This window comes from Cyphomyrmex costatus, unplaced genomic scaffold, assembly GCF_001594065.2.
Source record: "Cyphomyrmex costatus isolate MS0001 unplaced genomic scaffold, Ccosl1.0 scaffold20, whole genome shotgun sequence".
In the NCBI taxonomy this organism is placed as follows: domain Eukaryota; kingdom Metazoa; phylum Arthropoda; class Insecta; order Hymenoptera; family Formicidae; genus Cyphomyrmex; species Cyphomyrmex costatus.
In genome coordinates this window covers 825,187-840,401 of record NW_017276039.1, presented here as the reverse complement: position 1 = coordinate 840,401, position 15,215 = coordinate 825,187, and the positions used below count along the sequence as shown (strand labels likewise).

At 33.0% G+C, this 15,215-nt stretch overlaps 2 protein-coding genes across 3 annotated transcripts; one reads left to right on the top strand and one right to left on the bottom strand.

Annotated features, from left to right (window-relative positions):
• Positions 1 to 2,467: 2,467 nt before the first annotated feature.
• On the bottom strand, positions 2,468 to 8,932 carry Rrp42 (exosome complex component Rrp42). Of its 2 annotated transcripts, XM_018538995.1 has the most exons (8): positions 8,809 to 8,932; positions 8,167 to 8,428; positions 7,601 to 7,702; positions 5,346 to 5,545; positions 5,115 to 5,280; positions 4,758 to 4,952; positions 4,240 to 4,395; positions 2,468 to 4,143 (listed from the first exon to the last, which is right to left on the bottom strand). In XM_018538995.1, exons 1-8 carry the CDS (start codon positions 8,814 to 8,816, stop codon positions 4,039 to 4,041), a joined length of 1,194 nt encoding a protein of 397 aa, XP_018394497.1. In that variant the 5' UTR covers positions 8,817 to 8,932; the 3' UTR covers positions 2,468 to 4,038. The 2 variants fall into 2 exon arrangements, with proteins under 2 accessions (XP_018394497.1, XP_018394496.1); XM_018538994.1 differs by lacking the exons at positions 7,601 to 7,702; positions 8,167 to 8,428; positions 8,809 to 8,932 and adding an exon at positions 5,803 to 6,012 and having other exon boundaries at positions 2,468 to 4,395.
• LOC108773236 (superoxide dismutase [Cu-Zn]-like) lies at positions 8,818 to 10,344 on the top strand. The gene is made up of 3 exons (XM_018538980.1): positions 8,818 to 8,835; positions 9,291 to 9,504; positions 10,160 to 10,344. Exons 1-3 carry the CDS (start codon positions 8,818 to 8,820, stop codon positions 10,342 to 10,344), a joined length of 417 nt encoding a protein of 138 aa, XP_018394482.1.
• The last annotated feature ends 4,871 nt before the right edge of the window (positions 10,345 to 15,215 follow it).

Genomic DNA, 15,215 nt, shown 5'->3' with positions numbered 1-15,215 from the left:
CTTACATATAATAATCATATGGACATTAAAATTAAAATAGAGATAATAAGTGTGGAAAGAATTAAACTGTGGATTTTGAACTTGCGAAAGTCTAATTAAACGTTAAATAAATAAAGTACACGATTATTCACAGCTGTCGAACGAGTGTGAATCGATTCTCTTTTTTTCTCTTTTTTTTTTAGTTCGTTCACTTACCACGCTTTTGATCTGCACTTTTTCGGACAGTGATCGTTTTCCATCCATCGTCATCCGTCATTTTTTTAATTACATTTCCGATTACTTTCGCATTAGATGCGCACAAAAAATTGAGGTAGTTTTTGATGCACCAATTTTTCAGTCGTTCAGTTTCCACGCGTGAAGGAGATAACGAGAAATATGTCTCTACGTCTCAAACAAAAAGAGCCGCATTGCTGAACACACATAGCAAATTATACATATATATATATACATATTTATATGTATATATAAGTAATTATAAATAAAAATATGGATATATGAATGCGAATATAAATATGAACATAAATGCAACTATAAATATGAACATATGAATAAATATATATACGAATATACATATGAACATAAATATATAAATACAAAGACAAATGCAAATATAAGTATATACATACAATTACACAGATATAAATTAGATATAAATATACATATGCGTATACATATACAATTATCTATAAATAAAAAAGAAGTCGTCCCGTTGTAATTAATGCAGTGAAATATTTCGCATTAAATGATCGGGACACTTATTTTTTTTTGCTCCACATAATAATATTCCTATCGAAGCAAATAAAATACAAAGCATGCATGTATTTCGCTTTCAATCTAGGAAATATTTTACAGCATTCATTAAAATGGGTTACTGTATCTATATAGAAGATATCTTGTTAGAAGTCGCGTACCTCGTTTGAAACCTCGAAATCGTTAATTATGTGTCGTCGAAAGTTAAAGAATTTTGGCGAATTAGGCTTCGAGAAACTGTACATACCTTCAATAATATACATAAATCGTGTTGCACGGCCGACGATCGGTGAATTTTAACAGAGAGATATTTATTATTTAGGAGCCCAGTCGCGCCAAAATTATTTAATGCTGCAAATCAAAAAAAGAGACCAAAGTTCAGTCAACTAAAAAATGTTGACTGCATTTCAATGTCGTCGAGCACATTTCTTCCGAGACTCGCTGCAATATATGAATACATATTCATATATTTATGTACATGCGCGCGAATTATCAATTCGTAAATAACGTAGCTTTAACGTACTTAAGGAACTGACAAAACTGATTTTTGAGATTATGCTTAAATATTTCCTCCTCGGAGATATACGCAATTACCGTCATTGATAATTTCGTAATAATTGTTGATAAATTGCGATTTAGAATAGCGATTGACCTTCGTAAAGCGATCGCTTTGAGAGATACGAGATTTAGGTTTGTCTAAGCTTGAATTATAGCAGATAATTGACACGTTGATTACCACATTGCACACTATCGCGATTTCTACAGCGTTATTTAAAAAAGAATTCTTATTTTCTCGATGATATCGCGCTCTTTAAATTTATCGCGACTCTCTAATGGCTTCACCAATTTTTCTAATCCGAGGTATCTTTATTCCGCCTGGAATCAGCGTGTTAATGATACAACGTCTCGATGATAGTAATTCGCGAGTTCACTTGTTAGCGTAGTTTAAGTTTAGTTTGTTATTAGAAAAGGGAGGCGATATAGCGTTCCACGTTATCGCGATCCTGATTTGTTACTTATTAAATAAGCTTCGACGGTAGTATATAAAAATGTAATAGAAACGACGAGGGGATGCCGGAGTGAAAAAAAGAAGTAACAATTTCAAAGAAATGAACTTTCACAGATTATGCGTAAATGCATGGCCTTGTAAATGATTCTTCTCCGTTATAGATCTTGGATCTAACACGCAAGCTGTGCTTGCAACCCGCGAATATTTAGATACGTAAGCGACGTATTTGAGTCATTTTTATCGTATTTTTTAAAGTACACGAACAGTTTCTATTCTTTAGGAGCAAAAATTTTATGACAATTATTGTTTTAAACGTAAAGATATTCATTATATAAATTCATGTTTCAAACTGATTCAACATTTGTTATTTTTTCCTCATTTCTATTTATCCAACGTAATATTTGCGAACCAGTTTGCGAGGAACAATGAGAATTACAAAAAAAAAAAACAAGTGTTTTTCTCTGTATAAATTGCGTTTAATATGAACTCATGTTTTAAATTATATAACGTTTTAACACTCGTTAATTTTTTCTTATTTATATTTATCTAAGTCAATACTTGCAATAAACAATTAAGAAAAATAAATGATATCTTTCTTTATTTAAATCACAATTAACATATAAAATTTTAAAAATGCTTATTTCTCATTGTGAATTAAAAATTAAAAACTCTCGAGATCGATATCCAATTTGTTTTTATTCATAAAAATTGACTGGCGTTCTATAATTTATTTATGGTAATCAAACTAATCAAAGATTCCGACTTAAATACGCTGCATGATGCAATAACAAATGCATTCGTATCCAACGTTGTTTTACATGCGAGAAGTTAATTTCGCGTTGATAACCATGCAAAAATGCGATATTTAGTCCTCATCAAGTTCAATTGTTTTCAAGTTGCGAAAAAGAGCCAGAGAGAAAGAAAAAGAGAGAATGTGTGTGTGAAAGGAAGGTTCCTATATGTCGCTCGACGATGTCACCGCTGCTAAAATCGGATATCCGATTTTCGATCTATATATACATATATACATACGCGTTAACGAACTTGTAACTACACACACGATTACATATTAGAGAACGATTCTATTATCTTGTAAGAATTACTTACGCTAGGACCTCTGTACAAACTATTAACAAATTCATAAGAGGAAGAAAAACGCTACTGTGTATAAGAACAGAATATTTATAAGAAACTAAAAGAAAAGATATCTTTCACTACTTTCAGCACTACTTTCAACATAATCATTGTAATAGCCACTCTATTTAAGGAATCGTTGAAAAAAAAAATATGAGAAGAAATGAAACAACGGATTTCGTTATCATAGCTCGAGCTTCGTGCGAATTTTTCTGCTTCCCTGCCCATATTATAACGAACTGACTTCATGGAGGATATTTATACGACAGTATTCTTATCCTACTGTAAAACAGAGTGCCGATTATTGAAATAATCGCGTCAGAAATTATTTTTCTCAACGTTAATTCTTGTGGACGAGAAACGTATTACTTTCTGTACATTCACTGGAGCCGACTTCATCGCGCGCGTGTCATTTATCGACTTTGATTATCGAGCACTCAATAATCCGCCTGTCAAGATGTAATCAAAGCGAGTGGAGGCCAATGTTAACAATTAAAGTACAAACAGTTGAACACGCCTCGGATAAAGCGCGACGTGAGTTTTCTATGTAAAAAGAATAAAAGAAAGAAAATGCCGTGGAATCGATAAATGAGCGCCGCTAAATTTCAGAGTTCAAAATTATTGAAGTTTTAAGAGACTTTTATGTATTTTCCCGAATTACAGAAGATGGGACAATTATTATTAAAAAAGAATAGTACAGTTATGTGTGCGTGTGTGTATGTTGAAACTTATACACATGACTCTGGTATCGTTTATTTGACTGATTACTCTATGCATACACATATCTTTCATGTCGCTTTATGAGGATTTTCTTCCAAAGTCTAATTTTCAAATTCATATGCTCTATAAAATCGCACGCACACACATACATAATTTCCACAATTAAATTAAATATTGTCACACTATATTCAATAGTGCTATTGAAACTATGATATTGATACTTTATTTTGCAATCTTATTCTCATTGCTGTCTTAAAATTTTTTAAATATAAAAAATGCTATTTGTTAGAGTTTGAGAAATGTCGCGTCGTAACAATTACAACCAAATAGCGAGAAATACTGCGCAGTCTAATAAGTCCACAACTAAGAATTTGAAAAAAATATATTTGTATTTTTCAAAATCCATAACAACGTATCGCGCACTGTTATCTAAGAAATCCAAATATGGGTTTTGTTGGACCGAGCTTGTTTTCCTCTTCCAATCCCTTCATAAGAGCTTCGTTTAGCTTGAAACTGATATCTTTTCCAATCTGTAAAACCAAAATTCCAGAGTCAAAAACAAATTCCATAAAATTTGCTTTTAACCACAGTATACAATAATTAACACATATAAAAACTATTATCACCTGCAACATGTTAATCAAGGTGGTAGGCAACAAGCTGCCGTATCCCAGTTTGACTACAGACGTCACCTTGCCGTTCGGCATCACGGACATAAGGATACTAACGGTACTGCAAGATTCTTCTTCCGACGTTGGATCTATCACAAAGTTGTCTCCAATCTGTTAAAGAAAATGTTCACTATTTTTCAGCGTAGCAATTAACATTTTTATTAATTAAACATTGAATTTTAATTGCCGAAACTGTACAAAGTAATTAATAAAAAATTACAAAGAGAGACTGAATTTTTTAATAGAAATATCTTAAGCAGTAAATGTGTTTCCTTATTGTTTCTTAGATAAATATATATATGTGTGTGTGTGTGTGTGTGTGTGTGTGTGTGTGTGTGTGTGTGTGTGTGTGTGTGTGTGTGTGTGTGTGTGTGTGTGTGTGTGTGTGTGTGTGTGTGTGTGTGTGTGTGTGTGTGTGTGTGTGTGTTATCATAATTAATTTATTTTAAAACTGACTAAGAATTATTGCATACCTTGCATACTGTTAGTACTACTGGATAATTTGTAACGTCCAGTTTAATGCAGTCGTAAGGATCGTCTGATACCTGAATATCTGGTTCTCCACCATCGAGTATGGCTGTGATCACTTTTGGAATTTCAGTATTATACAATGCTGCCTTCACTGCAGCACCTACAGCATCGAATAAATTTCCACCGCATTGAAGGATCTGAAAAGGTGAATAAAAGGTAACAGAATTTTAAACTCAATTTTAAATTTGTTCTCTTCAGCTGAATTTCTTGTATGATTTATATCTTTCCTCTTTTCCTGTCCACATTGAAGAAATTCAGCTAAATAGAACAGGATACTATATTGTGCCAAAAGTACTTACCAAAATGTCCACATACATTTTCCAACATTTCTGATGAGGTATTATACACAGTTGCTTCAAATTAAAGGCGTCTGGTGTCTGGTAAGCCATGGAAAGGATATTGCTAATTTCAGTAGCCAAATCATCTCCGCCTTTGCCCTCGAATGCCGGTGTAGCGTTAGCAGAACTGGAAAAGATATTCAAAGTAAGCTCGATGTTAATCTAAACTATAAGTCCAAAGTGTATGTGTACCAGTCTACAAAAAATTCCAATTTGCCTTCATCTGGTCTTTCAGAATATGGTACGTCAATTTCAAGTTTTACACTGACTAATACATCTGTAATGTTGCCTATGCGTAATCTCGCTGATCCATGGGTATGTTTCATCAGCTTGGTTTCGATCTCGATAGGACGATACTGAAACTTGGATCGACCATCATTTCTGAGATCAAGCTGAAATTAATAAATCAATTATCACAACATATAATGTATGTCAAAAGTTCCAGAGATTTAGTTGTTGAGTATAAAATATAAGTAAAAAAATGTTCTTCAAAGAGAGCATTAATTTTTATCTATATCTAATAATCTGAAATTATCAGAAACTTGGCGACTAATAGATCAGTGGCAACAGTTAGTGTTCGAAAATAATAAATGCACCGGATCTTAGGAAACAATTGCACGTGAACATAAACGCTATTGAATGCACTCACATCAACTCCATGAATAATAAATGTCTTCTCGCCCAAACTCAAAGGAGTCTCAGCCATTTTGCAGAGGGTAAAGATGCAATGGAAAATAACCAATCAAAATCGGTTAAATTATACTTATTCGACGCGTTTTTACATAAAACGAAAGAATCTGGCAGAAATAAGCGTCGCTCTGCCTCGCGAATTGCCGACGATTGAGGTTAGGAAATCTGTCACAGCCCTACAAATGCCATCTTCTGCATGCATTTCGATCTTATGCGCATGCGTCTCGTTACATTTCGGTCCAATAGGAACGAAATTTAAAATGTATGAAATTTAAAATAGGTTAGAAATATTGCAAGTGGATACTATCTAGTCTCTAGGCTGTAATTCTAGGCGATTAGGCCCCAAGCGGATAGGATATGTTATTTCTTTTCGTTCGGGGCGGCTACGCCGCCCCGAACCAAAGTATTTACTGTCTACACATCTCACTGTCCACATGGATTATGATTTATTTAGAATAGAATAATTGTTAAATAAGTATATACATATTTTGTTAACTTTTTTGCTCTTTAGAAACTCATGTAGACAATGGGATGTGTAGACAGTAATGCTTTGGTTCGGGACCGCGGGACGACTCGTCAATTTTGATCACGTGTGATCCTTTTGTCTGAAACAGCTGATCGGAGCAGGGCGATCTTTGGCAGATAATTCAATTGGCAGAATTATAACAAAATTTTGAATTATATGTATAATTCACTGAGTTATGTCTATAATGTGTTTTACACACCAAATAACAGAAAAGTGTTTTATTCATGTGATTAAAATTATACTACTTGCATTATAAATTATATAATCCACAATTGATTTAATAAGAAATACGAGTGATAAAATTTTTCATGTAATTTTTTAGAATTTTTAAATAAATTTATAATTTCCTATACAATTCTTTAGATTTTTTTTATATAAAATGCAATAGTTTTCGAAACTGTCAAAAAAATCTACATCTTTTTTTAGAATACTTCATATAAATTCTAAAAGTATTTTAAGACTTCAAGATTTCTCATTCTATAATTTATGATAAAATCCTATAAAATCTGAAAAAGTTCAAGCTGTTTTTTCAAATATTATGCAGTCTTACTAACTTCAATTAATATAAAAATTCTGAGAAAATTTTCACGAGATAAATATTAAATAATTTTTGTACATAGCATACAGCCGAGAAACATTGCAAGAGATATTCATATAATCTATGAAGTTTGAAAGATTTCATTCATATTATAAAGTTTAATATATAATATTATTCTCGTGATATCTGATAAATGGCACATTCTGTTGAAATATTGGTAAAGGGGTAAGATAAATTAAAATATAAATAACTTGAATTTTGAAAATTCGCAATGCACAAATGAAATTGTTTCTTGAAACAATAAATCGGAGGTTTAAATATAAGTCTTATAAGCAAAATTAACATTAATAATTTATTACTAATGATATTTATTAATAACATCGTGTTTGTTCCTTTTAGGAACATTTAACGATGTTTATCAAATAGCAACTATACAAAGAAGATAACATATCTGTAAGGTTTATATAGGAGATTTGTCGAAACCATTTACGAAGAATTGATTGCCTTTCGTTCTGTATAAAACGTTTAAGTCCTTGGTGTCAGGGTACATTTTTTGTCTAGATACTGTGATTTTCCACCCACCGTTTCTCATCCAGTCCTAAAAGAACCAAATAATACATACAATATACATGACATTTCTATTAAATATAACATTGCATTTAGTATGTTAAAATATATTTTTGTCGTAGTTACCATTCTATTATATTTCATATAATAATAGGTCGCATAAAGTGCAAAAACAGCCATCGTTACTTTGCTTATTAAGTGTCGCGTTATGGCCGCTGGAGTTCTACCCTGTAAAAAAGCAGGAATTATTAATCTTTTTTTGTGTCACTAGTGTGTATATATTTCATTTTTATTGAACGCATTTCAATAGTTTATTTACTTTAATTGTTACTACTTTTATTGTTCTAAATTAAAATTTTTTAAATAATAACAAAAATCTAATATTTTTTATATAAATACTTTAAATATTCAAATAAATGACTTATGACAGTTTCATTGTGATCATCAATTATAGTTATAAAAATTTAGAACAAATAAATATTTTATTTATATACAAAATAATTAATTTTTGCATCGTAATGTAACTTTACACAAATCATCTTGAATACTCAAAATGCTTATATTTAAAAATTCAGATTTTTGTCATTATTTTATAATACATTTCTGTTATATTTATGTTATTGAATCATTTATGTTTGTGTAATGTTGCTTTATATTTAGTGGATTATCAACTAAATCTTTCTTGTTATTACTATAGTTGGTGTCAACATATTCTCGAATTTGTTCATAGGTGCTTTGTAGAATCTTCTGATTGGATTGTACATCTGTTCGTAGTAACCCTTGGGATACACCGGTTCTTCAGGCGCGAGTTTCTGAGCGTCTAACCATTTCTTTCTCCATGCCCGCTCCTCGTCGGTCATTCCTAGCATTCGTTCTCTGTCACGTACCATACGACGCGCTATAGTCATAGGTCTATCCCCCAGCGTAGCTGAATTATCTGGGACAACTGGTACTCTAAAAAGTAAATTACAACAAATTACACTAAATTACAATAATAGTTATTTAAAGCTATATTATTAACTGTGAACAATTACGAAAACATATCATTTCTTTTTTATAAAAGAACTGTCATTGACAGAACTCTATGAGACATTAACCTCATAATTTTGCACAAAATAAGAATTTGTGCAAATAAATGAAATGAAATCTAACTGCTTTTCATGACAAGTTCTTTTGTGACAAATAAGAATCTGAAGTTTTAATATCAAAGTTCCTGGTGGATAAAAATTAATGCATCTAAACATCTGAGTTCTTGCTCATTCTTGACCTATCGTATAATTTTGTATATTACGGGATACAAGATTTGATAAATACAATAAAAAAAAATATCGTACCGTGACATGATGTCTTTTGATGATTACGTATAATCCAGAATCTCTTACAAACACCAATTCTCTAAACCTGTTCAAATCCAAACTGACAGTGAGGTTAGTTTTAGCTCTGCTTATATATGCTGTATTACATCACATTCATACTACGTAGTACGTACGTATATACAAGAGGCAAGAGGTCGCAGGAAGTTTCAATTTGCGCCATCTTGGATGAAGAACCTGGTCTTTTTAAATGGATAAAAAATACAATGGAATACAATGAAATAAATAATGCACGTACATAAAAAATTTAGAGTGACTTTGATCAATTTTACGATTAACTTAATTATTGTAAGCGTACCAGCCGACGCGATACAGCAGTTTTTGATTATTTAATTCTCGTGTAAATCGTGAGTTATTGTGCAGTTCATCGTCAACGTTGTCAATATTTCATTCGGGCAAGCTTAAATAGATTGGAATACATTCGTGATATAATAACGATTAAGGCAGTCCGTGTCCTTCAGGGAGAGCCTATTAAAGGGACCGTGTATTTTGAACAAGCGGAAGGTTCAAATACGGTCAAGATATCTGGACAGATTTCTGGTTTGCAGAAAGAGCTATATGATCTTCATGTTCATGAATTTGGCGATAACACCAATGATTTAGGAAATGTGGAAGCTGGTACTGATGGTGTAGCAAAAGTTAAGGCCTCCCTACACGGTCAATAATACTGAGTCAGTATTATAAGTATAGAAGTGCAGTATTAAATTTACTACTAGTGGCACTAATAGTGGCTGCTTTCCAACTACGACACAAGTAGACACTGTGTAACACAGTGAATCATTGCATCCCTGTTGTTTGCCTACGTTAAACGAGAATGAAATGATTCTCTGTGTTACACAGTGTCTGATTCTGTCCTTGCTGGAAAGCACATAGTATCACTACTGGGAGTAGTGCAATCTACAGTAATCGCATTCCCGCACTTGCGGAAATTATTTTAATACAAATTTGAATTAAAAAATCGGTTTTAATCAATTATTTTAATCATTTCGTATTTTTAATCAAAATTTTTTTATATCTTATTTTTTTTTTGCGAATTTACTTCTGCATATTGCACTAATAGTGACACTAGTAGTACTTTTTTATACTGATCAGTATTACTGACAGTATACATTAATTTTTATAATCTTATACGATCAGGTATTATTGATAATATTTCACTTCAGTTTGACGTGATTTGACGTATATTATTATCTATGGATCTTAAGGAAAAAGCATGTATTTAAGTCCAAATCATCGTCAGTATTCTACGTCAATCCATTAATATTAACCACACACAATCAATAATATTGTCAATATTCATTGATACTGACAGTATTACTGACCGTGTACAGAGGCCTTATAATTCAGCTTAATGGAACACACAGTGTTATTGGACAAACTCTTGTGATTCATGCTGATCCGGACGATTTGGGCCAAGGTGGCCATGAGTTGTCAAAAACAACTGGCAATGCTGGTGCTCGTCTTGCTTGCGGTGTTAATCAATCAATCTTGGTTTAATGGCCCCGTCCACAATTCCTAACTGGGACGATACTGGCCAATATCAAAAAGCTGCCGCCAAAGGCGGCGAGTAACAAAAGTCAAAAAGAGTTTTGGAAATAAAGAAGATGATGCAATGCCCGCGAAAATGGCGCGACCCGAACGAACACCGGGCGCCTGCAGCTACGACGTCTTCTTCTTCGTGATTTAGTTGGCCCAGGTTCCGTTTGTCTACGACGTCGTCACGCCGCATTAACGCGCGTCAGGACGGACGACCGAGCCGAGTCACCCACGGACACACATCAACGAGGATGTCAACGCACAGTTAAAGTCGGCAACACTTTCAAAAATATACAAGAAGAGCACCCGATCCGAAACGCGTCCGCATCGGTCGGGTGGTTCTTCGGAACTCATAACGCATAAAGCATGTGTATAAAGAATTTGATTAATCCATTGACTCATGCATAAGAAAATGGGCCAATGAAATTCCTTATGCACATGCTTTATGCGGTATGCAAAAGAGTGTTTCTCGCTTTATCCTGATTACCAAGCCTCTTCTTCATAACCGTTTGTCCGTTGATCGCGAGTCGTTCGAAGTGAACTTCGTTGTTAGAGACGCTTACATTATGGTGGTTAATTTATCAAGAAATATATAATGTTATTTTATTAACTTGAATGGAATTAATAATTTTTTATTATATAAAAACATATTAAAGATAATGAATTATATGATAACATCAAACTTTTAATTAAGAATTAAACGAATTATGTATATAAAATCATATATATCTATGTATATTGTATATAGATATGTATATGAAGTGATATCTTTCTTCTAAGAAAAAAGAGAATATCAAGACGATAATCGTATAAAAAATATTAGAGGAAATGTAATAATAAATAAGTAGACACATCATCAAATAAAATTAAATCAAAAGTAGACTTTGTGAAATTAAATTAAATTCACGATTCGGGAAATGACGATGATATAAATCGATACGTTTAGTCATAGGTATATCATTTATTTATTTAATCGACTCTCTCGCAGTATATTTGTTCATTCATATACTTTGTTTTTCGAAAATCAATTACAAGTGTCATTATCTATTAGCTAGAGGGTATAGGTAAGTAAGTTTTACAGGCGTTTTTCACAGTATTGACTCTATATACTATCCAGATGTGACTAAAATCTGTATCTACAAATATATTATCTCGTATCTCGTATGTGTGTACAGGGTGTCTCGCAACCGTATTTTACTTCCTCCTAACGTCAGTTACGAGCGGCGTTTCGCCGTACTTTAAGTGGCTAATTAAAAGTAAACTAAAACGCACACGAGGTACAATACGACGAACTCGACGAAATGACGTATATCAGTTTTCGTTCGTCGCACGCAAATTAAATAATATACAATTATATCATCGGTACGCAGTATTCATTTGATCTTTTCGAAATCACATCTCTTTGTCGGCATAGCTGCCTCTCGTTCGCTTCTCTAAAACGCACTTCTTTAATTTCATTCATTGCAATACATATAATATATCTATTGTCAAGAGAAAGCAGACACCTTGTATACATATAGTATACATATATATTTATAATATATATAATGTGGACCAAAAGAGGCGGGATGTGTCGACGAATTTGGGATTAAATCTTCCTTAATGAATACTTCAACCGTATAAGTACATAGATATTTAAAATCGAGAGTACTAAGTACGTTCGATATTAAAGATGCAAGTGACACAAAGTCTTATTTGTTTTAATGTGCAAATTTAAATAATAAGGTATGCTCAAGTAAGATAGATACTTAAATCAAAATACTTAATGTGCTAAGGAAAAAAAAGAATTGCCACAAATTCGAGGACACGTTACTCTCGTCGACTTCCATATTCTCGCCTCAGGTCCGCTCTGTATGTATATTTAATAACACCTTTATTTCTCTATATATATATCAATATTTTATTTCTCTTTTCTCTTTCCCATGTGGGAGTCAATAAATATATCTCTTTATTCGAGTCCCAAAGGGTAGAAAGAAATCGTCGCAGTTTTTGGAGTGAGAGAACTAAGTCAAGTGTATTCTCCCGTCAGGGGAGCTTTGGTAAAAGGTTTCCTTCTTTTTTTTTTTAATTGGTTATACGATATACATTAAAAGTAGATTTATACTTGATTTGACACATATGATTGAGGTTTCGAGCAAGTTTGTCCGCTGCTTAGCTCGCATCTCACAGCCTAGAGGTGATTTAAATCCAGGGCGCGGCCCCATTTTAAATGGAACGCGCCGCAAAACGCCGCACTATATCCCGACAAATGCCAAGCCCGTAGGTATTACGATTATTAAGTCGTTGACAGCAGAGTGCACTCCCGTCACCCGTGATTCACGTCCAAGGACGCGCACGAAAATACTTCTCAAAAGAACTTTTACCGAGAAAAGCGTCTCGGAAATATTCAGATTATTCTTCGAAGAGAATATTCTTCGGAAAGTACTCTGGGAATACTTTCCAAAGATATACTCTGCAAAGACGAGAATATCTCGCAGTCAATCCTGGACCCAAACAGCAGACAATTTTTTAAAAATATATTTTTAATATTTATATGTTTAGTATAAAATAAATATTAAAAATATTTTAAAAACATTGTCTGATGACCGAGAATTTTCGATGATCGAATAATTTTGCGTATTCTTTGGAAGAAAGAATATTCTCGCGCTTCGTGTCATCCTTTTACAGAAATTTAATAGTGGAAGGTAGTGATTAATTACTTATTTTGTTGCTCAGTACTTTTAATACTTAAAATAAGTAACTTCCAGTATTAAACATTAATCAGTATTAATCTTCAACTACAGCTATAAAAACTACATCTAAGTTTTAAAGCGTTCTGATTGAAGTACGGATTACCAGTGAACCTTCGTCTTACAACGATTGATAGAGAAAGGTTCAAAATTTTTTACTTACAATTTAGAACCTCATAATAGCAATCATACAAATTGTATCAGTAGTGTCTAAAATTTTTCACTTTGAGTTCAAATAACCCGTTGCTGTAGTCGAAAGTTAAACTGCATTTCTGTTCGAAATATACTGCAGAAACAGAACAAATCTCTAATAGCATTTAGACATTCTCCATTGATCAACGAGTAAGACGAAGTAGTTGCATTCGCGGTTCGATTCTCGCTTTTACGTGCCATCTGAAATAACTATCTTATCTTCTATTTTGCAGCAATGGGAACTCCTTTATAGCCAAAGTATTGTGCGCATATTTTTTATCTATTCACAATGGGTCGCATACGTGTCTCACTGTGTTTTCGTCACAGTTCGCTTATTCAGTCTTTTGCGATCTATCTTCTACGAGATGCAATTACAAAGAGTTACTCTTGGTAACGGAGATGGAGAACGCGTTTCAAGTACCATTCTGTTTCCGCAAAGCGAACGTAAATCGAGGATGCCGAGTGCATCTTTTGCTGCTGATAACACGCATTATCAGCCGAATAGAATGAATGCGGTGTAAGTCGCTTTTATACTCTATCAAATTTCGCTATTAAACTAAGGAGAGCGGAGCATCGCGGTATGGCCAGACCGCCGATTCAGAATTATTCTCTAATTCTTGCCTCGCACCATTTTCATTCTCATCGGCTAAATATATATGTATTCTATATATATATATATTAGACGTACGCATTGTGTGCCATGTGGTCATTGTGCATTTAAAGTAAATACGACATAGTAAAATATTAAAGCGGCAGCAGAACACTGCAATACTGTTCGATCTGTGTAAAGGATCCTCTCCTTTTTTTTTTTACTTTCCTATTCTTTTTCCCTCCTTTATTTCTCTTTAAATCTTTTACAATAAACACACGATCGTTTTACTTTTTTCCGTTTTTTTTTTCTTTTACTTATATATTTATGTACAACGTGTGTAGAGGGCTTTATCCGGCAACAGTTCGACTCGAGTATATACGCGATAAACTTTCTCATAATGTCAACATGTCTCATATAAACTATGCAGTGCCAATACCTATCGAGTAAGATAAGTACACATAAAATATATGCAATCGATAAGTAACGTAATAAAATTATAAAGTACATTTCTTATATATATATATATATATTTTTATAGGGAGAGAGGAAGATAATGCATATGTAAGTATGTGGTTCCTATACATTTAGAGTTCCTATATATTCAGTTTTGCTTCAGATACTCGTTCGTCGTGATGCAATCGGTGTGAAGATATATATTGCTTGCATGTATCCATTGAACTGGCTTCAAGACGGAAATTTCGCTACACTTTCGATGATCGTTTTCGTGAAGTCAAGGATCAAATCTTGAAATATTCCTTACTGATACGACCGCCTCTTTTCTTTCTTCTCGCTTTAGGGCATTCGACGTAATTCGAACCACGTCGGAGTTACGACGACAAAAGTAAAACAATTTAAACGCGCGGGATATATGTATTACAGGAATCTCTTCTCCCCCGTTAATTTAAATATTCTTCTTTGTCTACTTGTCACTAGCGGGTTAGCGATGTCGGTTCGCGCACACCCGTTTTTTAATACACTTTCATATGGTATAATCAATGTTTTCACTTCTCCTTTTCTCTTCTTTTTCGCTAACTACGGGTATTATAGGACAGTGCATGTACTTTACAATGAACAATGTGAATGTACATACATATGTATATATACAATATACAAAAATGCATCTGAAACTATCGCGCTTTTATTTCTTCCCAAATGGCGTTAAATTTCCCTGACAATCAGTGAAAATTCAAGTGAGATTTCATTTATTGTATATTGTAATATTTTAATTTCTAACGGCAAGTATACTTTTTGAAATTAAATATTTAATAAAATAAAAAAAAATAGAAAATCATTATCTGTATTACGAACCCTTAAAATTA